This window comes from Mauremys reevesii, linkage group 13 (genome assembly GCF_016161935.1).
Source record: "Mauremys reevesii isolate NIE-2019 linkage group 13, ASM1616193v1, whole genome shotgun sequence".
In the NCBI taxonomy this organism is placed as follows: domain Eukaryota; kingdom Metazoa; phylum Chordata; order Testudines; family Geoemydidae; genus Mauremys; species Mauremys reevesii.
This window is the reverse complement of record NC_052635.1, coordinates 46157611-46183809: the sequence shown is the minus strand read 5'-3', so window position 1 is coordinate 46183809 and position 26199 is coordinate 46157611. Positions and strand designations below refer to the sequence as shown.

Genomic DNA, 26199 nt, shown 5'->3' with positions numbered 1-26199 from the left:
CTCTCTGGACAGGGGCTTCTTCCTCCCTTCCCCTGGACGAGGGTCATAACTCCACGGGTTCTCTACGCTTTGTGTCCCTCTGTACGCCAGTGCTTCATGCCCAGCCGAAGCAGGGGTACTGGGCATTCATTGTTTTCTTCTCTGTGTCCTTGTCCTGGCCCCTGCTGCTCCCCTCCCCCAGTTGAGTAATTTGAGTACTCAGCAGTGAATCTAAAAGCACCCACATTTGCTCCATGCACATAAAGCAGGTTTAGGGCTCACTCCTGTGAGGTGCTGGCTGCTCTCCCAAAGGAGCCATAGTGAGAGGTCGTCTAGTCCAGCCCCTGTGCTGAGGCAGGACCAAGTACACCTAGAGGTTCCCTGATTTCCAGGGCTTCTTCCCCAAAGACCTATGTAGCACCGTGATGAGCCCTCATCCTGGCCGGCCCCCATGCTGCGGACAGATGCATCACCAGACACAGACTCATTAACATCTTTTTATTTACCGTACAGAAAAGGAAGGGGGTGAACGTGACCCATCTCAAAACAGACCAAACTTTATTTCTTCTTGTAAACGTAATAACGAAAAGTAACCAGACTCCGAAACAATCTGTACATTTCAGAACAGCACAAGGGGGCAGGTGAGGGCCAATGGAGGCCTGTGCTCAGCCAGTGCATCTCAGACATCGTCTACATCCCCTTTCATAACTTTCTTCTAGATTAATTTCCCAATTTTGCCCATGGTTGGAAAAGGAAACAATGGGCCAAGCCCCTCCCTTTCCTGCCTCTGTCTCAGGGTATTTTTGTTGGCCTGTTGCAATTCAGCACTAGCTGGGGGATGGGGAACAACACTGATGGTTGCAATGGGGAACTCCATGATGAGCCAAGCTCTCAGACATGGCTCCTCAGTGATTTCTGTCATTGGGTGTGGGAGTGATCCCCTGTGAGCAGAGAGAGAATGGGGACAGCTAGCGTCAGTCTGTGCTCCTATTTGCACCTGCAATTCTGTGCACACAATCACTCCAAGGCATAAAGAATCGGACTGTGCCAGCAAATCTGGCAGCACAATACCTCCATTCACTCTGCTTCCTTAATGACTGTGCGCATAAACCCCCAGGTGACAAACGAGAGGCTGACTCGGGTGCCTTCAGAAGTGCGACGCTGTTGTGATTTCATCGCTTCATTAGGAGTGTGCGTCTCTTGTGTGTATTAGAAAGGGTCACAGCTGTGATTTAGCTGGAATATAATGAAGCAAGTCCGGGTTCTATAGGGCAAGCCCACCTTGCTCTCCAGGCAAGATGCCCTCCCATACAAACACAGGTCCCCCTGGGAGACACTGGATGTTCTGAGCAGAGGCGTCTGAATGGAGAGACTAGAAGGCAAGTAGCAGATGCCTCTGTTTCCATTAGAATATTTAAATTGGAAATGCCCAGCAGCACCTGGTGCCAGCGCTGGGGACCTTTGAAAATGGGGTTCCACCGCAAGGAACTACAGCGGCATGATTCCGATTTGGAGCTAGAGCCGAACTCCCCCAAAGCTGGGAGGCCTTTGGACCTGGAGCTCTGGGTTGGTCCATGACGGACCACAGGGGCCAGCCACCAAGGTTGGATCCAGAGCTGAACTTCCCCAGCATTTGGGGTATTCCGACTGGAGGGTGAGTTGGGCTCATCGCTAAGGATCACAGGGATCAATAGTCAGTCGTCTGAGACTTAATTAAAGTAACCTGCTTTCGATACAGCTGAACTAAACCCATAGCTGGGCTGATCGGTTCGGTACTGGAAACAGCAGCAGGTGCAAGTCCCAGAGCTGACAGAGACAGAAACTAAGGAGGAACGTTGCCGGTTGCAATCCCTGCCTGGCTCTTCAGGGAAGCAGCAGCAGGGTGGTGCGCCTGGGTCTCCGCTCACAGGCCGGATCGGTGTGTGATGCCTGGGATGCTTGGCTGAGCACGGGAGGGCGATGTGGGTCGGGAGGAGCGATGCAGTCCATACTGGAAGTATTCCGGCTGTAGGGGGGGTTCTATAGGTCCAAGACCTCCCCCGAGTAGGCGTTGGGGTCCTCGTCCGACCGCGTTGTCACCTTGAACTGGCGCCGCAGGAAGCCCCCGTAGCGCTTCTGATTGTCCCATTTGAGCTTGGGGCGGATCCTGCGCAGGAAGCCCCCGTAGCGCTTGTGCAGGTCCTCCAGCTCCTGCCCCTCCCCCTCGGGCGCCAGCGCTGAGCTCCTCTTGGGGTACTTGCGGAGGAAGCCCCCGTAGCGCTTCATCTCGTCCTTGAGGTTTCCTTCCTCAGGCTCTTCCCCCTGGTCGCCTGTCTCCCCGGCCTCCAGCTCTGGGTAGTCCTCCGCCACCTCCGAGGCCGCCCTCTCCCCCGGCTTGCGGAAGAAGCCACCGTACTTCTTAGTCATGCCGCCTTTGCTGTGGGCGTTCTCACGCCAGAGGGAGAAAATCTTGTTCTTGTCCAGTTTCTTCATGAAGCCGCCGTAGCGTTTGACCAGGTTGCTGGGGAGCTCGCCGGGCATGGGGCTCCCCTCTGGCTCTGCCTTCACCTCAGCCTCCAGAGGGGACAGGCCCTGGCCCTCCACCGCTGCCATCAGTGGGGCAAGGAGAGCCAGAGCGGTCTGGCACCTCTCCCACTCCGCGCAGGACAGCAAGGAGCCCTGACACTCCAGCGAACAGATCTGCAACACACCAACGAAAGCAAACCCGTGACACCCGCCAACAGTTCCCAACCACCAGGGCTCTCTCCGGTACCCTCGAGAGGGAGGAATGTCGTCTTGGGATTCCCCTTTCCAGTCCTGGAAGGGACTCTAGCTCTACTCCTTGGGATCCCACCACATCCTAGCTTGTAAGAGCCTGCAGCCCACCCTGCTGCAGTGGACGGCTGAGTAATCTGGTCCCACAGTGGGAAGCAGATGCTTCCATACCTCTAACATCCAGGGCCGGATACAGAGAGGGAAAGGTCGTCAGAGATCAAAAGGAGCCCCAGCCCCACAGCCCTGATTCTGCGTCGCGCAGCACTTGGGATCATCGTAGACACCAGTGCAAAGTGGGTGTGAGATGCTGTCACATCAGACTGGTAGCTTTGACAGACTTTGCACTAGTGTAAATGGCTGCACAAAGTGCAGGGCAGTGGAGAACTGGGCCCGTGTTGTTCTCTGGTCTCTGCTAGAGCATGCAGAGTCCTGAGAGCAGTTATGCTCTCGGTCCAACCTTTCCCCAGCTAGCAGGACCAGCCACTTCAGCAGCCCTGCCACTGCCCTATACAAGGCAAGAAGAAATGCTCACGTTGAGCTAGATTTCAGAACTGTGTGCACAAGAGCACATTAGTGTGCACAATTACTGCAGTTTCATCCGCACAACCATGGCAACGGCACCCCCAAATCAGGCATGCAAACACAGATACACAAGTCTGGAAAATCTGGGTCTTTGTAGAGCAAGTGTTACCCCAGACCCGGAAATGGGCTAAAACAGGGGCCAGTTTGGATACAGAGCTCGTTTTCTCTGAGCTCCAAAGCTGAGTTTGCTCCAGACTGCACCTGGCATAGGACCCAGCACTTACCAGGGGACTGATGGGCTTCTCCAGATCCTGGGTCTGCACGGCACACGTGGAGCACTGGGCTGCACAGTCTGCAGAGGCCGAATGAGCCAAACCCATGCAAAGAGCCAACAGCAGAGCCTGCCACCCCATTCTGCGCAGTGGGCACTTCCTGCGGCGAGGAGGGGAGAGAGAAAAACCACAAGAGACCAATGAGCTTTCACCATCAGATGCAAACCCCAGGCAATGGGTCCCCAGCGCTACCCTCCCATAGCCAGGGGCACCCACAGCACTTGGCCTGGGAGTCCCCCATGAGTCAGAGATCACAGCGTAGCTCCCAGAGCAAAAGCTATTGGGCCAATAGGAGTTAGAAAGCAAAATGCCCCAGCCAAGGCAGGTGCTAGTCCCCCGAGAGAGGGCATTGCACCGATGTCACCCTTGCCCTTAACCAACAGTAGCTACGCACAGGCGATCCCAAGGCAATGGGGCATGGGGCACAGTTCCTCACCCAGTGAGATGAAGTGACTTGCCTGAGGTCACAAAGGCAGTGTGGAGCAGAGCTGGGATCTGAACCCAGATCTCCTGAATCCCTGTCCAGTGCCTAGTCTGCGAGGCTTTACTTCCACGCAGCCTGTCCCAGAGAACACCCTCAGGCTGCCAGTGGGAGGGCGGGGTCAGCTGTGACCCTGCAGCTTGTGCTGAGCATTGCACGTTCACATCAATCCCACAGACATGCACAGGAAATGGCTGCCACTGGGCATCAGCAGGATCCTGGAGGAATTTCCTCTAGAGGCTGTTGAGCTGCTTTACAGGTCGCAGGGGCGTGAGCGGCCCCACCACTGAGATTTGCTCTGAATGGCAGAAAGGGGGCGTTAGCTGATCTCTGATGCAGCATGAATGATGATACAGAATTGCAAGATACGACTTCAGCGTGAAACATACAGGCATAAACACACCCCGCCACCCATGTGCAGGCATAAACACACAGAGGCACATGCACACGCACACACATGTTCCACCTAGATGTCTCGGAAACCCTTCACTTCCACCCAGCTGGTAACTTATTCACATGTGCCTAATACACAACTTAGCCCAGAACTTCAGCTCATATAAATGAGCATAACTTCCTGGAAGTCAATGGAGCTAACTACACGAGCTGAGAATCTGGCTCTTTGCCTCCAATACACAGTAAAAGCTGTGTTATCCAGCACTTTATCAGCCGGAAAGCTCTGTTAGCCGGCATTTCTGATATCTCCCAATACAAATCTTCAATCTAGTAACGGGGACGAGTATACTGCCCAGCACATTATGCAATTGCACATTCTGCACTCTACTTCTATGCAAAAGAGGCAGAAGACAAGCAAGCAAGCTGGTATCAGGGATTTATTCAAAAAAGCAGCTTCCAGGGTGTGTCAGGGTCATTACAGATTCAGCCCAATCTCCTACAGCTTCTACAGCGACAATGATAATTGAGGTTGATAATGACGACCCTGCGGCACTGCAAGATCCTGAAGTGCCTTTGGAATCATCAAAGCAAGATGATATTATATTCAGGATCGTTTTAGTGTTAAGGATATTTTTAGTGATCTGGGTGTACGCCATGCGCTGCCCATAGTGACAAGTAGTGTCATCAGATAACCTACTGTATAGAAAACTTTACCTGTCTACACCTAAGTGCTTCAAGAGACCAGCCACTCTGCGTTGCAGCACTACTGCTGGATTGGTGAGTACCTGTCGACTATTTTATACTTCATTCATTTTATCGTATTCTCATTCTTTGAAAACTGGTATTCCATTGGTAAGTAGAACTCTTAGTTAACCGGAATATTTGATTAACCAACACCCCCCATCCCCCCCAATATGCCGGATACCAACGCTTTCAGTGTATTTAAGGACGTCCTAGTGTGCCTGTGTACGTTACTGACCTGTCGCTCAATGTTCCTAATGTCTTGGGGGCTGTTTCAAACATGCCTGGGTACAGCATGTCCCTCATCAACAGGACCTTTCTAGTCTCACCAGCTCATGGAAGATGTGGGTCTTGCTCTTGTAGATGCTGTTCAGTAACCTGTTCCTCCCGGTGCATGAGTGAGAGCAACTCAAACACATTTATTCTAAAGCCTTTTATTTATCATTTTAAAGAGATTCTTTCTTAATCAACAGCAGCATGAATTTCTCTGCGGTATTGTTGTCCCTGCGCTACCAAGGGGCTTGGAGAGGGTGAATCACTGCTTCTCTCACGTGGCCTTGAAGAATAAAGGCAATGAAATCCACAGCAGCTATTCACCAAAGGCGAGCAGGGGGAGGGAAGGAATTCAAGGTCTTTGCATTATCCAGTGATGGATGGCAGCACCTTTCCAACGCCCACTTCCCCAGTTCCCAGCTGCAATGGAAACTTCACACTCTGCTCTTCTTCCCTACGGGCCTTGAGCCTTCAGGAGGAGGAGATGGGAAGGGGTGGAGTCAGGGCCGGCTCCAGGCACCAGCTCAACAAGAAGATGCTTGGGGTGGCCAAGGGTAAGGGGCGGCGGGTCCCTTGGTCCCTCTCAGAGGAAAGGACCTGCCGCCAAATTGCCACTGAAGAAGAAAGTGGCGCGGTGGAGCAGGCGCCAATCGCGATCGCTGCCTTTTTTTTTTCCCCTGCCGCTTGGGGTGGCAAAAACCCTGAAGCCAGCCCTGGGTGGAGTTCAGGAAACTAGGCTCTGAACCTAACCTACCTCCGTGTCACATTTTGGATTCTTCATCCATCAAACGAGAGGCCACACGAAGCACTCCTCTCCCTTTTGGATCTAGGTCCAATCAAGTCACGCTCATGAGTGAGCAGATGGTGCAGCTGGGCCGTGACACATATAACTGGCTAACAGCAGCAGCCATATTAGTTGGAGATTTCCAGCCCAGAGACGCCCTAGGAAGATTCCCTAACTGCCTGCTAGCGCGCCCTGACCCCACCACAACTTTCCTCTCTCACAATATTCTGCACCCCCCCAAACACCTTCCTTCCCCAAATCCACCCTAGTCTTCTGTGCCCCCCGCCCCACACACACCCCATGCCTCCCAAATACCCAAACTCAGCCTCTCCCAGGGACATGCATTCAAAGCACTTACACCCACTGTTCCACTAGGAACAGAGTAAGTGGTAACTAAACTGGACCAAAGTGAGTCTTGCTGTGGAGTTCACTGGCATTGCATCAGAGAAGCCGGAGATTTGATGTGATGCCTTGTTCCCACCAAGATTCCTCTGCTAATAGAGAAATGGGTGGTTGAGGATGAAGCAAAATGCCGTTGGCCTGTGGAGTGAAGGTGCCTGGTCCCTACACCCCTCGACAAGGAGAAAATAAAGTCAGAGGTGCTTTTGTGTTCCAACCAGCAGTGAAGCAGAGGCAGTGCAAGAACTCAGCCTGGCACAGGAATATGCCATTTAACCCATGTTGCCTGCAACGCAGGCCAACCCTCACACTTGCCATGAGATTACATGCGCCAGCCACTGTCCTCATGCCCCTCCACTGCATCACACCTAAACATCCTGGACTAAGCCATCTTCTTCAGAGCTTAGAAGCACAGCAGGTCACACAAGCCCAAGATACCTGGAACATCTCGACTCCCAACTCCCGAACCTTCATTCCCGGGATCCCTAGGTCATTATTTATGTTCAGTACAATTTCAGAAGTACCCATATGAATTAGGAGCCTAACTTCCATTGACTTTCAATGGGACTTAGGCACTTTTGAACATTTTGCCCCTTGTACCACGTGTGTAAGAAGTTTAGGTGGCTAAACGGGTGGCTAATTTTCTGCTTAAGCATGTTTTGGAGAAAACATGCTTAAGCAGAAAATTAGCCACCAGTTGTCCCCTTGCTTTATTGTGAGCATGTGATAAATGTCCTGTTACCTTCCTGGTCCCTTTTGGCTCCAGGACAATGGCATAACCCAGAAGCAGTCCATTTGGGATTACTGACGTGTACTGCAGTCTCTCGCATTCTCAGTCAGTATCTGTTAATGGACCATAATTGGCACTAATGAAGAAATATGTTAATGTTCTGATTATTAATTCAGGCTACGCTTTAATGTAATTTGAGTTATCTGCATTATCATATGCTGAACTATCTGCATTAATAGAACATCGAATTCACCAGGCTCAAAGCTGTTATCAAGACGCTCAGTAAATGAATGGCTGAATAATGACAATACTTTGCACTAATGTAGTGCCTTTCATTTGTGGATCTCAAAGAACGTGAAAAGCCAGGAAGCCTCACACCATGACTGTGATAGGTGTTATCACAGTTGTAAAGGTGGGTAATAAAAGGCACAGAAGGTGTAAGTGAGTTGCTTAAGGTCATATAGCAAATCAATAGAACAGAACCCAGGAGTCCCTATCCCCAGCCTCCTACTCAAACCACTAACGGTTAAGTCACTCTCTCTCCTTGTTAACCTCTCGGGACGTGTCATTAGAAACAGGAATATGAGATACCCTGTTACTTTATTAGCCTCTCTGCTAGTCATGCAAATAGAACTGGTCAGAGAAAACTCAGCTAATGCCGATATCAATGCAAAACTGTCATACACAGGTCGGTAACTTTCAGAAGTGCTGTGCCGAGTCTTCATTTAGTCACTCTGATTTAAGGTTTTGCATACCAGTAATACATTTTAAAGTTTTTAGAAGGTCTCTTTCTATAGGTTTATAATAGATAACTAAACTATTGCTGTATGTAAAGTAAATAAGGTTTTTAAAATGTTTAAGAAGCTTCATTTAAAATTAAATTAAAATGCAGAGCCCCCCGGACCAGTGGCCAGGACCCGGGCAGTGCGAGTGCCACTGAAAATCAGCTCATGTGCTGCCTTTGGCACACATGTGCCACAGGTGCCTACCCCTGCTGCAATACAACAGGAAGAGAAAGCTCAATACAGCATGAAAACAAAACCGATTTTTAACAGCCTAATTTAAAGAGCTCTCGGTCTGGAAGATTGAAATGCTGAAGGTCTTGGCTCTGCATGGAAAGCAAAGAAGGAAAAGGGAAGGGGAGCGCCAAAGAGGAGGGGCTGGTATGGAAACGGTTAAAAGGAAGGACGGAGAAAAAGACAAATATACCACTTGTCAATAACCGCAACATGTGCAGCTCCTCACCCCAAGGGCTGTTAACAACATCAGGCTCCCCAATGCCCCGCTTCTATCCAGGTGCCCAGTGGGACGGGACGCTTGGCATCACACAAAAGCCTGAGGAAGGTTTCCAGCAGCACATGGAAAGAAGACAGCAACGTGCCCTATTTTCTAGCCAGGAAAATCCCTGTGCCCAAGGCAAGGCCTGGGGATGAGGGGAGGGAGACACATACTTGGGGGCTTGGGAAAGTGGTGCTTGACAGAGCGGCCTGAAGCAGGATGACTGGCTTTTTCCTTGCCTAGAAGCCCAGCATTCTGCAAGCAGTGCGGGGCCTTCAGTCAGGTTTGCATTCGACAGGGCTGTGGCACAGCCTCTCACTGGGGCATGCGGTCGAGCCTCGGATCTGAACACCCCCCGGTCTCAGACTGGCCCTACACATCCAGCCATTCCTGCTTTACCCCAATCCCGATTTAGTCAAGCCAGCCCCGCATTCTGCTTGGATTAATGGGGCTCAACTCTGCCTCCTCCCTTTACCGGGTTAAGTCAAGACAGAAGGGCCAAATTCACACCTGGTGTTTCCAGATACCTCTTGACTTCACTGGTGCTTCTCCAGGCTGTATCTACACCTGGTTTAAGCAGGTGATTCGTATTTTCCCTGTTCACTATCGAGCCAGAGTTTTCCGCATTAATAGCTTTTCTCTGTCTGGTCCAGCACTGAAAACATCATTGATCTCTAAACTGAAACAAATGTCTGGCACCAGGGAACTGGCACTGATTTGTTCCTACGTTAGCTACGGCATTCCGTGACATCAGCTCCTATATATTGATTTCTACCAAGATGATTAAAACCCCTTGTAAAATGCAAGAGCGGTGAATTAAACCCCTGGCTATCTGGTATTGGATTTCAGAGAGGAGATCAGAAAAGGAGCCCTCTGTGCCATCTGGAGAAGCCGGGCACCACCTTACACATCTGATAATATTTATCACACAGGCGTTTCAAACCTGATGTGACAAATTCCAGAAGCGATTAACAGACTATGAAATCAGAGCATTTGCCTGATAGTTAAGCTACTGGATCAGGCACAATGCACCGAACATAATCCCCACACCCTTCACAGCCAGAAGACAGGGGATTTCATGACACCCCATGCAGCAGTAACTCCTCTGGACAAACTGCAGGCTACAGTCATCAGTCATCAGGCAGCCAGAGACCTCCCCCGTGAACATACCTCACCCAGCACTGTAAGAAGTACTCCACACAGAGCTTAGCTGCACTCTGCTCAGAAACGGAGAAGTGACCGATAAAAATAGAACAGAAGAAAAGGAGAGAGAGAAACAACATAGGATAAAAGCAAAGGAGGGAACACAAGGAAGGGAAGAGGTAAAGAAAGGAGGAGGAAAAGCAGAGTTATAAATATCTACCATATTTTATATACGTACGCAATACCCACACATCCTGGAGAGATAGATCCTTGCATTAATGGAATTTTAATAGATATAATACAATTTAACTTCCTGCTTGCAGCTACCTATAATTAAGTTAAATATGCACCTTTGGGGCTGAATTCTTCCCTACTTGGTCTCTGATCAAAAGTGGATTATTTTTTTTAAATTCATGCAAAATCCCTTCAGCCATTTCTGAGGACATTGTGTGCCAGATTATAAATAAAGCAACAAATGTACAGTGTATTTAACTAACGAACAGAATGAAAAACGGGAAGTGAAGGCTGTTCCTGTAGGTGGTCATTTCAGAATCAGATTTTCTATATATTCACCTACTGGATTTATAAGCAGTGTGATGCAACATAATTAGTGGGTAAGAAGGGCTGCAAGGTCCTCAGATGAAAGGTGTGAAAGATATGAAGATAATTATTTTTGTTAATAATTATTATTGGCAATATAATGTTAACATACCTTGCACTTTATACAACACAGAGTACACTTACCTCAGCCCGGTTACACCAGTTTTTCCTCTCGAAAAGATCGATCATTCTGGATGTTTTCAGGACCTTATAAACATTTCTAATATCATTTCCCCTCCCCTCTCATTTGCATCCATTTTGTCTTTAAAAATGACCTGAAAAATGTCTTTTGTGCATGTTTTATTTTACCAAATAAAACAAAAACAAAACACCAACCCTTAAAACAGAAATGCTGCACAATTCTACAGCAATGGACAATGGACAATGGTCCATTACTTCCACTACTGCTACTTCAGAGTTTGGTGCTACTGCTGTAGAATACTAGTCTTTTTTTAAGGGAATTATTAAAAAAAGAAAATAGGTGTTGTCCTTAACCTCCATGTGCACTTTCCAGTTTATTTTGAAATGTGATTTGTTTCAGCGTAAGTAATTCTGTCCCTTCTTGAAAGATAGAAGATGTGGTATCTGAACTGAAATGAAGTACAGGGAAGACATTTACACAGATAGACTGGGTAGGCGACAGACAGCTATAGGGATGAAAAAAATATCTGGGGACAAGGAGCCTCATCTGCATGTCGTTAAATAATTTAGCAATTGATAAGAGGTACTTGGCACTAGAAACCAACCAGGGATTTTAAGCAAATCAAGTCCCTTTTTAATGACAGAATCACTATCCGAGCTGCAGCCTGTGCATCATTATTAGAAGTTGAAATGCAAGGAAAGGAAAAGCAAACCTGAAAGCAAAGAATTAAACTCCAAAAAGTGTTGGATTCAGGCAAGTGCATCACACACACACCCGTACAGACCGACAGACACACACACACACACACACAGCTGGTGTCTTACCTGTGTGTTCCTCCCAGTCCCTGCAGAGCTCCCCGCCCCAGGCAGAGTTTGGGTGGAAAGTGGATTCTGGGAGCTGCAGGCTCCCTTGGAAAGTTGAGAGTCTCAGCAGATTCTGTCCCCCTCCTTTCCTCGGCTTTAGGAGAATCTGGTCATCAGTCAATGGGGGGTGGGGGAGGAAACTGCTCCCTTTCTGCAGCTGTAGCTTTTGGCTTTGTAGCCCTGACGGCACCGAGGACGGGCGAGCTCTGCTTGTTCCCCTTTGGAATTACAGCCCTACTCTTTCCATCCCCTTTTTATTGACACGGAGCCTCCTCCTTCACTGAGCCCCAGCTCAGCATAGGCTCTCCAGAGCCAATGGGGGGAGACGGAAGCTGTGAATAATCAGTCACAGACTCCTCTCCACCGCCCTGAGACGGGCCCCCAGTGATCCCCAGGCCCTCTGAACAGTAACTCCTGGGAACATGCACGAGGCATCTGCTCAAGGCAAGAGTGTGCAAAAGGGAGCATGAAGGAGGAGGTTACACACACACACACACACACTCCTGAATGTCGTTTACATTTGCAAATCTCCAAGTCTAACTCACTCCAGCCTGCTGAGCGCCTGCCCTGCCAAGTGGCTCTCCCAGTGACACTGCTGGGCTGTGGGATTGCCGGCCATGTCACGATAAGCCAGAGGATGCACCAGACCCAGAGACGAGCCCTTCCCAAGCAGCCTGGAACTTAGGGTGAAAGTCACCAGCTGCAACACAAACGGACAGACTCCGCTCGTAGGCTGGCAATGGAGCGAGGTGCTTCTCACCTCCGGTAGCTGATTCAAATCCAGCCCAGACTGGTAGTCACCTGAAAGTCACCCACCTGCTGGCCATCTGACAGCCTGTGTGAGATGAGATTGGTGGGTCTCAGTCCAGCTGCCAGGGAATAGATGAAACTCACTATGAACACACAGTAGCTGGCAAAGAGGCCCAGGACTGAATACACCCTGGGGACTAAACTGCCATCCCCAGCCACCCCCAGACATGGCCCCTTGGGATCAGAGGGGAGGCCACTCTGGCAGGAGGCAGCACACGGAGATGGCACTGCCACTGCCCTGCTTGGTCCTGTCCTGTGGCTCGATAAAGGAATTCAGCCTCCAGGCCTGTTGATCTCTCACCAGCACTAAATTCAAACATCACCCGTAAAGAGTCAAAACCAGTGAAGCTGCCACCTGCCCTCACCTGTTTTCCGACTGTCAGAAAGCCTTCGTCGGCTTGGTAACGTCTTTGAGATGGAGTCAAGCTCCCCGAGCTATGGACAAGACACAGAGAGAATGCTCAGTCACATGGACTCCGGGGAAAGGCCTGGCCCAACTAACTGGATGTGTATTTCCAAATATTAAACCCTGGGACACAGGGCCTTTAGCATTCAGATTCCTGCCCACCCCCCTGTCCCCACCCTCACTCCCCCCTCTACCACCACCCAGGCACCCTCATGCGGCTGAGACATCTGTCACAAGGCCAGGAGACCTCACAGGCCCTCCCCGGAATTTACCTCTACTGGCGACTATGCCAAGACACCTATGTTCTCCAGCTGCTTCTTCTCAGAAAAGAGCCGGAGAGGAGCCAGCCAGGGACTAGTGTGTCTGAAGGGATTCAGCAGCCACAGGGGCTCTCCTCGGTTGCTTCAGTTCTCTCCTCCCTCCCTGTTTTGTACAGCCAGCAGTCCCTTACCTTGACCTTCCGACGCTGGATACGGAACAAGCCTCTTCACTGGTTCGAAAGCTTCCACCTGCGCTTGCTATTGAAATGCAGGTTTTTATTCACAGCCAGGGGTTGGCTGTACTTTCCCCCTGCCGCACACTCCACCTCCTCTTTCCCTGCACATTGAGCTATTGATAATTACCTTGGGAAGAGACAAAGAGATGGGAATACCATTAACACAGAGGAGGGGAGTGGGAGGCAGCCGGACAAGGGAGAGACAGAAATGTGCCCAGGTTCTATTCCCCACCCTGATTCTGATTCAGTAGGGCCCAGACTGGCATCAGGGCATTTTTAAACATCTGCCAACCCTCAATGCCGGTGCACAAGCTAAGATTTGAGTGTACAAGCCTTGAATTGCACACGTGCATCGGGGGTTAAGCTTGAGAAAACTGGGCATGGACTAAAGTACATTGTGGAAAATCTGGGCCTGCGGGCAAGTCACCCAAACCCTCTGTGCCTCAGTTTTCCCATCTGTAAAATGGGGGTTCAATTTATCTGAGAGGGGTCATTCATCATGTAAGAGCATTAGGTGAAAGAAGCTACACAAGGGGCATTTCTTATTGGCAGAGCTCCTTATTGCCATGTTTCATCCCAAGCAGCAAATGTAGCCACAAAAACAGACCGAGCCGAGGTTATAGCGCTGATCAATGTGCCTGGGGGTTACCCTTTACCTCGTCCTCTTTCAGACAAGTGTGAAAAAACTCCCAGAAATTTACTCCCCATCTTTCCCGCTCTTTCTTCCCAGTTAGTCTGAAATGAAAGAAACCAGCAGGGACCAGCGAGCAGGAGACGCCTGACTGGGGTGATGCTCAGGAGGTTATGATTCTGCATCTCCTTTGCACCAGCATGGATGCCTGGGCACAAACAGAAAAAGCTCTTCCCTCTCTCCCTCCCCCCTCCCCCCCAGTAAAGTTTATGCCTTAGAAACAAGAGAGGTTCTGACATGGTTACTGCACGTGATGCCTTTCAAATATTACTGATAATCCGGGATCTGAAGAACGTACTATTTTTACCATATCTCTCTCCAGAGGGATGTTTCCCAGCAACCCTCCCTTCCCCTTAGCTTGAAAATTGGCTTGCTGGATACCTGAAGTTCCTTCCTGTGAATAAAGAGCTGGATTGAATTAGCAGGTAAATCTTAGTTCTCTACAAAAGCCTCAGGAGGCCACTTGGTAAGGATGGAAAGGTGCCCATGAGATACGAGAAACATTCAGCTTTTAATAAAAGTACTTTAAATCCCGATCCTTTCATAGGGCTTCTTACTGGGACGTGCACAAAACTACAATGATTTTGCACCTAACTGGCCAAGCCTATTGCATACACAAACTCCACATTTTCACATAAAGATGGGAAGTTGTGCACAGCTGTCAGCTTGTTAGGTGCACAATAACCCAACTGTTGTTCACATGTGACCTTTGCTCATGCTAATTTTGCAGATATACAGCTTGCAGGCCCTCTGAAAATCCAGCCCCAATTCAGGGCAGGTTACATGGAACACCTGTGTAATCACACGGGGCGAAAATCACTCCTGCCCAGAGGATTGACATAAGGCCCACGTACCACCTACGTTCTGCTTGAGTTGGAGCATGGGCTCTTCTGCTGACCCTTTGCACGGGGTAAATTTCACCCTATGTTACGAGCCACTGAATTCCAAGAGAATTCAACGTGACTAGTTTTATTCCAAAGGTGGCATGAGGAAGGGGAAGGCCATGGGACACTGCACTTTGAGACAGGACTTCTGTGTTCAGGACCTTTGCTCGCCAGACCAAGAGTGGAAATGGAGGGGCAGCAGCAAGTTCTACCTTTCCATCAGATGCTTCTTCCAGTCACAGAAGGCTGGTGCCCTCACAGCAATACTCTGTAAAGAGCTATTACAAAGCATTGTGCATTTCCATAAACCGTCCTCAGGGACAGATAAGGGGTTTCATTTATCCACTGGACAGACAACCACCACTCTCCATTTGACAGCTCTGGCCACGGAGTTTGAAAGAGAAGTTCCCCAACCTACCCGAAGGAGCGGAGATTCCAGCTTGCTGCTCACATCTGACTGACTAACATGTGCTGCCGTTAATAGATAAGAGACTTGTCATGGGAGGGCACGCTACCAAGGGGCTGGAGTCACCATCTTAACTCAGCCCATTCTTCTGCTTGGCTTTGCACACATGGACTCACGCACCGGTGTAGTAAAAAGCAGCTGTAAACCACAAACACCCCTGGTCTAGCTGGTTAAGATCACAGCTATCCTCAGAGAGATTTAACCCTTGCCATTAGGCACAATGGGTATGATTCAAAGGCCACTGAGGGCAAGCCAAAATCTCCCGTTAACTTCAGTGGGTTTTGGGTGAGGCTCTATGTGGGAATAATGCTTAATACTGGAAAACATTCTCCATACACAGAAAGCTGTCATTTCTAGCAACTTATTCTCCCAAGTTAAGCCCCCAGATGTTTAAAACCCGGGCTCCCTTTTTTATAACCTGTAATTATATGGACCCGTTAGATGTCATGTTAGTGTCTGATCACCTCTAAGTGCCATCAGCCGCGTTCCCATAACAGTGCCGGCGCAGCTGTAAGGCCTGACTGGAAACAGAACCTGCCTCAGCCTTCCACGCTGCACCAGCTATTGTGAGAGCTGAAATGGCTGTCAGCTACATTGTTACCTGACTGTAACGCACCACTTAATCAAACATTGATCTGACATCTGTTGTGCCCACACAACTGCAAGTGCAAAACTAGAAGCCAGGGTTGGGGGGGGGTTGTTTTTGTTTTTAAATCTGTCCCCGAACGTATGACATATTGAATGCACGCATACTGTGTGGAATTCACAAACAAGGACGAGAGGGAGAGAAGAGCTGCCTGCCCCCTATTAACCCTGCTTATCTTTAGAGACTCCAGTGCTGTGACCGATGGCGTAGCTCAGAATTCACAGAGAATCCTGGATGTCAGACGGAATTCAGCCCCCAAAGGGCACCTGAAAGTCCTTGCAGCTGCTTTGCTTTGAACCAGTTCAGTTGCACCATAGAAAAACCTGCTTTGGGAGACCAAGCACCAGGCTTGGGTTATTCACCCTAAGATTAAAGTACTTGGTAATAAGATTTCTTAATAAGAGTTTGTTTCCTTTGGCTAGAGGGGAAAGTTAAATTGCTTCTCTTCCTAGAGCAGAGGGAGTTTATTATTACTCTCAATTTATATTGCAGATTCTCTCTCTCTCATCTTCAGCCTTTGCTGTAGCTAGTGTTGAGAGTCCTCTTGTCTCGCATTGCTGGGTTCCCTTCCATCTCCCACAGCCTGACTTCCACTAACACTGTCAGTTCACTGACCATCTGGTGCCAGCTCAGCTGCTCAGGCCAGGGAGCATGTAGCTACAGGGTCCTCAGAGGAGTCAGGGAAATGACAAAAAAGAAAACCCACTCACCAGTAAGTGTAATTAATATTCATCTGTCTCTTCCTAATGGGAGACTGTCTCTGACTCATGCTGACATTTTGCTGGGACAATGGTAATTAAGCACCTGGGTAAAGGAGACAAATGTGCAGTAATAGAAAAGTTAAGTTTTCTTAACTAGAGCAGTTAAAAGCTGGTTAGGAGGGAGGAGGGATTAGCATGAGTCGCAGGCTAGTGGAAAAACAAGTGGGAGTTAATTTCAGCTAATGTCACACAGCTCCTCTCTTTACAATTCTAGCCCCTCTCCACCAGGGCCAACCAGCAGCTGCTTGAAACCCCCTGAATTTTGGTAGCAGCTTGCAGAGCTCCCTGGAACTTTCCAAATTTCCTTGAATGAAATCAGCTTCTTCCTGAGTCCCCCTTTTTGATGGCCAGGATGATCCGCCTGGAACAGGAAGCGTCACCTTTGGTAAATCTCCAGGGAATATCACGTAACCATTCAGACAACTGCTCCAACCAGCACCAACTCCGCCATACAAGCCAGAGGAGGTGGACACCGAGGACTACAAAATACTAGGAGCAGCAGAACATTATATTGGAAGAAGCATGTTGTATCCGTGGCAGCACCAGCTGAGCAGAGTGAGCAGATGCAATACCTACCGGGAAACAGTGGAGGGAGCAAGTCTGGGAAGAACATGGAGCTGTTTCATTGTTATCAGTTCACTTAAAATCCAGAAAGTCCAACTACCGGCTTCTCAGGTCTACCAGGATAGATCACAGTGCCCTGGTATTTATGGGGCTGTCCCTAAATAAAGGCTGAATGGCATCTAGATAGAACATTATTACATTCAGCGAGGTGCTTCTAGCCCCCTCTGGCCCTCTCCTGCTACTGCATCTTATGGTGTCAAGTATCAGAGGGGAACAAATCAGATGACTAGCACCTGTGCAGAACAGAACCAACAGTTCCTCCCTCCTTGGTTTTCAGCTCTCACAGCTGAGGGCCCCCCCCTCCTGATTGATTGATCTAATCTCCTCTCATCTTTGCTGCTTGCTTGCTTATATACACACCCTGCCCCCTGAAATTTCCACTTGCATATCGAAGAAGGGGGTATTCACCACAAGCTCTCATGCTGCAAAACGTCTGTTAGTCTATAAGGTGCCACAGGACTCTTTGCTGCTTCTGCATCTTATGGGTTCACTGTGCATGACCACAGGCTGTCCTCAGGCAGATGAAAACCCCAGAGCCAGCACTGACTGACTCCCCGACAGGAGCAGGTAACTCACTGCCCAGGGGCCAGGCCTACCTGCAAGTCCCCATGCAATAGCAACTGCCATGCCCAACTGGGCAGCAATTCTTGGCAGTGTAGCCATCAGAATGGAGGTACTGCTGCAATCTGCAGGCAAGCAAAGTGGCACCGCTGCTCGCTGGAGCTGATTATAGAACATATTGGTCTTCAATAGACCAGCTGTTTCCCAAAGTTTGTTGAACAGCCCTGATGGAACCACAATAGGTACATAAAGCTGCAGCCCTTGGAGACTGGATGGCTCAAAGGCTTGGTCATGGGGATATGGCATCTCTGGAGTGCCGGTTTTCTTCCAGTCCACCCGGAATGTGACCGAGAGTTACCACCATCTGACCACACATGAGGTCGGTGCTGAATGGAAAATGAGTTTTATTTTTCTCAGTCTTGTTCCTACATCATTAAAAAAAATCCTCAAAATGACAACTGGCCCTACATTGCTGCTTTATTGGCAGTCTCAACAAATAGATGGAAGAGGAAAGTTGGTTATAACCAGTGAGCTCCTCTCAACATGCATGAGACCCAGAGGTCATAGAAATAAACAGCCCTTCAGAAGATCTTTAAATATCAGCTCAGGAAGGCTGTGTGCCAAGCCCCTTCCTCTTTCACTTCACCAAAGCCCCTGGCCTTTGTACCCGGCTTCCCAGCTTAGACCTGCAGTGCAGCAGGGCAAGGATTCACTCCCTACTTCCACTCAACCTTTAAGCACCATGGACATCAAAATGTTCTTGACGAGGGCAGAGAGCCTGGAGCTGGGAAGGAACAGAACGGGGCAGAAGGGAGGGGAGGGGAGGTTAAAGAAATCACCCAGGAGTCAGTAGGAGAAGCCCACATCCAGGTTTGGAAGGAGGCTGAGGATTTTCTCCAGGGGACAGGCAGAGATCAGCACACTGTGGAGAGGTGTAGGAAAGTGACAACCACCCAGCATATGGGTACCCGTTGACTGGCATCAGTCTCATCCCTGGCTACCTCCCATGCTACACCAGTGGTGGCCAATCATACGACAGAGGAGAATAAGGCCTGTACCATGGAAAGCACGTAAAGACCACCTCTGGATCAATATTCAAGTGGAGGCAATGCCATTCTCACATACCAGAGACAAGCCAGAGCTTTTGACAGTGGAGATCAGATGGGGATAATGTCTTGGGTCAGACAATGGCAGAGAGGCCTGCTAGCAACCAAGTGGTTCAGTCCCAAACGTGAGAAAAGAATTCATACAGCTCCTACAATGCTGTCTGCCACTGGAGAGCAGAGCAGCCACACCTCAGCCTGCTGGGAAGGGGCTCGAGCAACGGAGAACTCTCAGGACCAAGGCATATCCCACCCTCCAGGTACGATCGGCCAATGAGAGTTCATGCTGGTGAGTGATGTTTGGAGAGCTCTGGTGGTGGCAGAGTTTTGGTGGAACCCGGCAGAGCTGGGATTAGCTCCCAGCTGCTCCTGCAGTGTCAGTTAAACACAGTTTAATTCCATCTTCAGCGTGGTTGTTTTCCCCAGTAACTTTCACTCTAACTACAAGATCTGCTTGGGGAGGGATGGCAACTGGGATTTCTTTTTTAAGCAAAGCTACTCTGGCTAGTCAGAACAAAACATTTGTGAGTTTGGTGTCCATCATTCTCACTGTTCACCTCCCACCAGCCAGCCCGATTCCAGCAGCTACTGTCCAAATAGCTCATTTCTCAGCAGGCCAGTTGCCCTGCTTCTTCTTGAGGCCTCTTTCAGGAGAAACCAGGCAACACTCTTCTAGTGGAAGAAGGAAACTCCTCCATCTGGCAGTAAGGCGGTGGGTGCGGGGGAGCAGTGAGGGTCTGGAGATATTGGGCTGTTTTGTCACCTGAGATCCCATCAGCCAAATATTCCTTTTTACATTTAAATCCAGTGACTAACTGGACCAGAACAACAGCAGGAAAAATGAAACAAGCTAGCACAGTGAGAGGCTCTTGCTTTGTATGCCGCCTCGAAGCCTCCACCCCAGCACTAGTCATAGCTTTTTGGACTCTGCTGGTTCAGAATATTCCAGGCCTATAAATGTGCATGGTCAGGGCAGTTCTTAGTATTCTGTGAACCCCTCGGCCAACCCGGGCTGCAAGGGGTAATTGGCCCACAGTAAAAACTAAATACAGATCCAAAAGAAAAAAAATCACTGCATTGCAGAATGGGGATGGAGCCAGCAGGGGGAGCTGCATGCTGAGGTTTTTCTAATGTCTCTGGGAGAATGGAGCCATCAAGCATCTTTAGTGGTACCTCCCTCCACCCTCCCCACTGCAGTGACCATCAGTGTCCTTTGGGTCACGCTGAGCTTGGCCTGTGAGCCTCCCAGCCATAATGTTCCCGAAGTCACAAAAAGTTACCCAACCTGAATAGAAGCTTTAGACAAAGAAATCACTGGTTAATCACTGCTGCTACAACTGTTAATTAAAGTCTGCTTCTCCGATAATTGTAAGAGCTACAAGTTAACAGCAGGCAACCACAACTCTTCAGAAGTCCCACTGGCCTGAGCTTATGGGATTGACTAGAAAAGGAGAAATTTCCTACTGAGGTCTGAGGTAATTCGATAGCAGGGATATAAATTCTCTATTAATCACTATATGGCTGCAATACAATTCTGTTGCATTGTGGAGCAGAAGGGAGATAGCGCTCTGGTTTGAAAAGCAATTTCTAAAGAACTCTGTTGGTTTCAATTTTATTACATTCTACACTTTTCCCAGAAAAGGCCTGTGCTAAGTAGCTTGTTCACCCCTCATTCTCCCTGAGCAGATGCAACCTGCTGCCCTATTAGGGCACCGCTAGGTGTGAAGCCGGATTTCATCAGTGAGTGGAGGAAGAAGGGGGACAGAGGTAAAGGATAGGATAGGGTGCAAAGGGAAGTCCCTGGCAGTCTTCTTAGTACAGGGACCTGGACCAAATATCCATTTGCAGCAGCATCCCTTGTTGCTATGAACGGAAGGTTTCAGGATTCCACCCAGCCCAGCCCAGAAGCCTCACTGCACTGGCCATTTAGAAATGATTGTTTGTTGTTTACAAACCAGAATAAAATCCAATGGTGTGAAACATCTGGGCGTGAGGCCAACTCACTTCAAAGAGAACCTTACTCCCTGGGATTCCGCTGCCAGCGATTCCCAATGCTCTACAGGGAGGCACCCCTTAATTCACCCCATCAGCGATGGCAGTGAGTCAGGGGTGCACAAATCTTACCTTCACAACCACCCATTTGGGGCAGCGGGAAAAGGCCCAACTACTAACTCGCAGCCCGGCATCAGCTGCACTGACATTTGCAAAGTGCTTTGAGATCCTCAGATGAATTCCTGTCCCATCTGTTTTTATTGCGGTAGTATCAGATGGCCACAACCAGGTTCAGCACTTACTGTGCCAGGCAGAATAAAGTCAGTCCCTGCCCCCAAAGAGCTTGCAATTTCAGCATGTGACGAGAGGCAACAGGTGGAGAAAACCCACGAGAGAGAATGGAGGGCAAGGTCACAGTGAAATGAAGGCATTTGGTACCAGGGCCAGCTCCAGCTTTTTTGCCGCCCCAAGTGGCAATGCGAAATAAAGCCCATTGGTGGCAGTTCAATGGCGCCACTTCATTCTTCGGCGGCGGGACCTTCACTCCCTCTCTTCCTCTTCGGTGGCACTTCAGCAGCAGCTCAAAGAGGAAGAGAGGGACTGAGGGACCCACCGCCGAATTGCCGCCAAAGACCCGGGTGTGCCGCCCCTTTCCATTGGCTGCCCCAAGCACCTGCTTCCTTAGCCGGCCCTCTTTGGTACTACCCAACACTGACTGCCGACCCACTGGCATTTGTGGGCACTGCAGCACAGATGTGACGTAAGCCTATGCACACAGTGTATTATTTTCCCAAGAGGATGAGGAGAGGGAGGGCTGCAATGACCATTGTCGGGGTCCCTTCTCAACATACCCCCCAAGGCCATTGCTCATCACTGGACGGGGCTCATCCAGTGACAAGCCAGATAACTCCGATCTGGTGAGTACTGAGCTACGCATCAGCAGAACACACGTTTCATTCCTGGGAGAACAGGTAGTTCAGGGGATTGACAGAGGGACATGGAGCCTTTCTAGGTCGTTGGCAGTGACAGGAATCTGTCATCATTTGACAGCTGTTTGGTGGCCCACATGCAGTGAGATTGGGGGTCTCAATCCAGTGCTGATGGACAGGCACCTGCCTCACAAAGACAGCTAAAAACTGGCACCTGCATCACCATGTCCTGCAGAGAGGCCCGAGACTGAATAAACCAATGGAGACAACTAGCATCTCTCCTCTCCAGGTCATGGCTAACGTAAGTTTACGGGTTGGTATCCACTTGCCTTCTTGCTGCCCATGTGGTAGTTGTCCTGTAGCCAAATCAATCCAGTCCCCAGGCCCAGATCCTCAAAGGTATTTAGGTACATATTTCTCATTGAAATCAATGGGAGTGAGGCACCTAAATATGTCTGAGGATCTGGGCCCAAGGTCTTTCTGACATATATAGCCATCTCTGCTTTTGGTAGCTAACCAACTGAAGGAATGGGCTGCATCTCTCTTGCCACCCGAGAACCTAACCCAGAGCCCACTGAAGTCAGTAGAAGGACTCCTGTTTACTTTGATGGGAATTGGTTCAGACCACCGTGAGGAATCCAGCCAGAAAACTGGGCAGCTTTCATAGGTGGAGCTGTAAGATTGAGAAGCAACTGCTAAAATAGCCTGTCTCCGATGACATGGCTTATTCCTCTACATGCGCAAGATGAAGGATTCCTAAAGAAACAATGGCACAAACAAAGGGGTTAGACCCTGGGATGAGTCAAGCTGTCAGCCTCCTGCCCTGACACCATGAAGCTATTATATATGCGGCTGTATCTGCATCTATCTATGAATATATTCTGATTCATTTCAGCCTTGGGAATTGAGGGTCTTCGTGACACCTTGCTTGGTGCTGTCATTAAGAACGCCATTCAGCGGAACTCGCATGCCGCTGCCTGAGATGAAGTGACGTGGGAGCGAATGAGCGGCTGTCGCTAATGAAGGAAGTGAATGCCTCACAAGAGGCTCAAAAGTGACCAGTTCCTTAGTTACCATAACTGTACGGAACTGCCAGGATGCACCCAGCTAAAAGAAGACACTGTGCTTTTAATGTTCTTGGTGAGAATAGCAGCCTTGATCTCCTTTCCACTTTAAGTCAGCACCGGGGAAAGGTGCCAGACTGATGGCCCTAGAGAAGGGCCAAATTTAACCCTGGTGCAAGTCCACGGTCTTCATGGAACAGGGTGAATCTGGCACATAGCCCTCTGCTTATCCACAGAGCAGATGCAGTGGAAGGCAAGCTTCCCCACACCACCCCATCGCCATGCCTTTACCCTGATTTGCAGAGACCACTGGGATAGCTTGCCCTCCAGGCCAAACCACTTTCAGCCCCACACAGCAAAGCCACCCAATACTGCCAGTTGCAATGCTATCCATAGACTCATAGATCTGTAGGGCTGGAAGGGACCTAAAGAGGTCATCTAGGCCAGCCCCCTGTACAGAGATGGGACCAGCCCTGAGAAGTGTTTGCTCAAAACGTCTTGAATAATTTATTGGAAAACCAAAGCAAATGCTGGAAGAGCCATGAACAGCTGGCAGAAATGTGTTACATTTCTCCTACGTTCTCCTTGTCACAGGCACCTGATCCTTACCTCTTCTTAATGGGTACTTCCCCAAGAGAAACACCCTTTATGTCTCAAGGGCCACAGGGAGATGTGACGTGTGTCTCTCCAGTACTACCAGCTCATCACTGTGTAAGAGTATTATCTCCTTTTACAGCTGGGGAGACTGAATAAGGGCCTAATCTTGCAATATGTCAAACGCCCTCCACACAGCATAGGCAATAAGAGCTGAGGGTGTTCAGCATCTCAGCAGTAGTAGAGGCAATTCCCTGGTTTGTAGTCCCATAGGCTACCCACAGAGCCTCACCTAGGTAGGGAAATGGCAGCGTCCCTTAAGGAGAGGGAAGAGGGGATGATGCAGGGTGGGGACACTGTGAACATCACAAGAAAACAGCCCAGTCAGCTGTAAATTCAAAGTGCATCTTCAACTGGTTCCTGCATCTGGGTGGAAAAAGAACACGACACAGTTCTTCAGAAAACCCACCATAAATGTTCAAAGATAATGAGCGTGTCTATTTGTACTAATTAGCCATTTGCATACATAATTCTTGTGCACACAAAAGTGCATAATTTGCATGTGCAATCAAACACTAGCAGCTACGTGATGCCGTTATGAAACGATGAGCCCGAATAAACAAAAGAATCACACAACTTCCATTATGCCTGACATGTCACTGAGAATATTGTGAGCCTCTTAAAAGCAAACATGCTGGCCTCTGCTGCCCTGAACTCAGAACTCTACCCTTGCTAACAAGGCATTACTGCAGGAGCTGTTAGTTGTGTTAATGGCCCCTCTCATTCAGTAGCAGGAGACAAAGTGACTTTAGTTAGAAGTGAATTGAGTTTAAAAAAGATGATCTCGGCAGCCACCTACTCTCACTTTGTAACTTCTGCCGAATCTGCGCTTAATCAGATCTTCCATCACAGCATGTGCCAAGTGATCTGACACCAAACTGCAATCTCCATCTATCAGCCCACTCCTTTATACAAAATTAACTAATGAAAAAGCTGCTGACTGCACCAACAAGCCCTTCCAACCTTGTAATGAGCATCCCCTGCCCTGATAAACTGCCCTCCTGTTGGCAGGAGGGCAGGCATCCGTGTCATTTGTTACAAGGCTGCACTGGTGCCAACACACACAACTAGCTCTGCAAAGCCCCATCCTCACCAACAGCCAAGGCAAACCCAGCCTGCAGGCAAGTATCAAGAGATTTAAGGTAGCATGTTTCCCCTATTAACACTTCCACTTGAAAAGGAATTAAAGGTGTCTTTGTTTAACCTCCACCTTCCCATATCTGGAGACTTGAGTGAAGAAGTGGGTTATAATGAAACACAAAAAGCTTTAAGTGTGGTCCACAGGTTCTCTGCAGGCCCATCAGCTCCCCTTTGCTGTTCCTTCCCAAGCCCCTTCTAAAAAAGCTGTCGCAGTCTGCCGTAATGGTCACAGCCACTGAACCATGCTCTAGTGTCACTGCAGCATTTGGAGCCTGTCCTGGTATTTTCTGAAGAGGGAGCTTAGTAACGAGCATGCGGGCCTTGAAAATGTAACATAATTTCTGCTCAGCCACACTGAGCGAGACGCAAGATGTTTGACAGTGCAGAATTCAACCCCCAGCATCTCAGCCATGTGAGAGATGTGTGGCTGGCCGTTCGAGGGAAGGCAAGGTGACAGTGACATTGTAACAGAGGATCTCTTAGCATGGTAAGCTTCTCTAACATAGACAAGGTTTCACTGAAGCCAGCAGGAGTTTTGCAGGCACAAGGATTCACCATGAGGCATGATTAGGCCCATAATATGATAATGGAATAATTTTTGCTTTTAAGGCTTCACTGCTTAGAGGTGGGATTTCTTAGTGAGTTAGGTACCAGATTCCCTGAAACCACAGGTTCAAATCTTGGCTGGATCTACACAAACCTTTGTCCTTCCAAGGTGTAGCAGATAAATTGAGAATGATGCAGTTTACGGCGTAGGGGTCTTCAGGGTGACACTGTAAAAACAGAGCTCTGTATGGACATTACTGGCTAAATCTTATAAAGAAAAAAAAAGCTAGGCATGCAAAATATGCATGGAAACGTGCTTAATTTAAACTCACAATTACTATGATTGTGCACACAAGTGAAATAACTGTGCATGCAAGTGGCTAATTAGATGCATGTGTATGAACTGTGCAGGCAAATTAAACTCAGACCAGCAGCAAGAGGAGGACTGAAGATTCTAAGGCAGCGACTTTTCAACCTGGAGCAGCGTGTAAAGATCAAATGCATCTTCCCACTTCTTCTCAAGTTCACGTCAGAAAGGCTAAGAAACAAATCTCCCATCCCGGCCCCCGCCATCACTGGCCATTCTGTACTTCGCCTTGCACAAACTGAAATCCATTGGTTAACACAACACTCACAAAGGTACCGTCTTCCAAGGGGACCTGGTTTTCCCAATGTATTGATCACCAGTGTTGTTTTGCACCAGGCGGCGAGGGCCTCACACCATTTGTAGGGGAGCTCTCTAATGCTGCTGCAGACAGAGCATCCTTGTCCCAGATCGTATTCAGGAGGGGATCAGTTCAACAACTAAAAAAAGATGAGAGCCAACATAATAATAATGCTAAAACTCGCTTTTACGGTCATCGCCTCCAGCTTTACGTGCCATTTTTAAAGGCCTTCAGCTTCATGAGGGGAGAAAAAAGAAAGAGGAAAGAAAAAAGCAGGGAAAGCAGCTTTTCTCTTTTCTTATTTAATAAGAAATGTTTTGTGGTAGGATTTGCAAACTTGCAGAAAG

General features: G+C 49.0%; 1 protein-coding gene across 13 annotated transcripts in view; it reads right to left on the bottom strand.

Moving 5' to 3' along the window:
* Positions 1-489: 489 nt before the first annotated feature.
* Positions 490-26199, bottom strand: part of PDYN (prodynorphin) — a 98659-nt gene continuing 72949 nt past the window's right edge. For 4 of the 13 annotated variants that reach the window (XM_039498503.1, XM_039498500.1, XM_039498505.1 and 1 more), the window contains 7 exons: positions 16524-16617; positions 14116-14211; positions 13082-13253; positions 12590-12659; positions 11960-12114; positions 3540-3687; positions 490-2658 (listed from right to left, as the gene is read on the bottom strand). In XM_039498503.1, the coding sequence (XP_039354437.1) occupies positions 1999-2658; positions 3540-3687; positions 11960-12033 (882 nt within the window). In that variant the 5' untranslated portion in view covers positions 12034-12114; positions 12590-12659; positions 13082-13253; positions 14116-14211; positions 16524-16617 and the 3' untranslated portion in view covers positions 490-1998. Of the gene's footprint in view, positions 2659-3539; positions 3688-11375; positions 11643-11959; positions 12115-12589; positions 12660-12902; positions 12989-13081; positions 13254-14115; positions 14858-16523; positions 16618-23733; positions 23868-25822; positions 25992-26199 lie in introns of those variants that run through there. The other 9 variants (XM_039498502.1, XM_039498506.1, XM_039498508.1 and 6 more) reach the window with 8 other exon arrangements.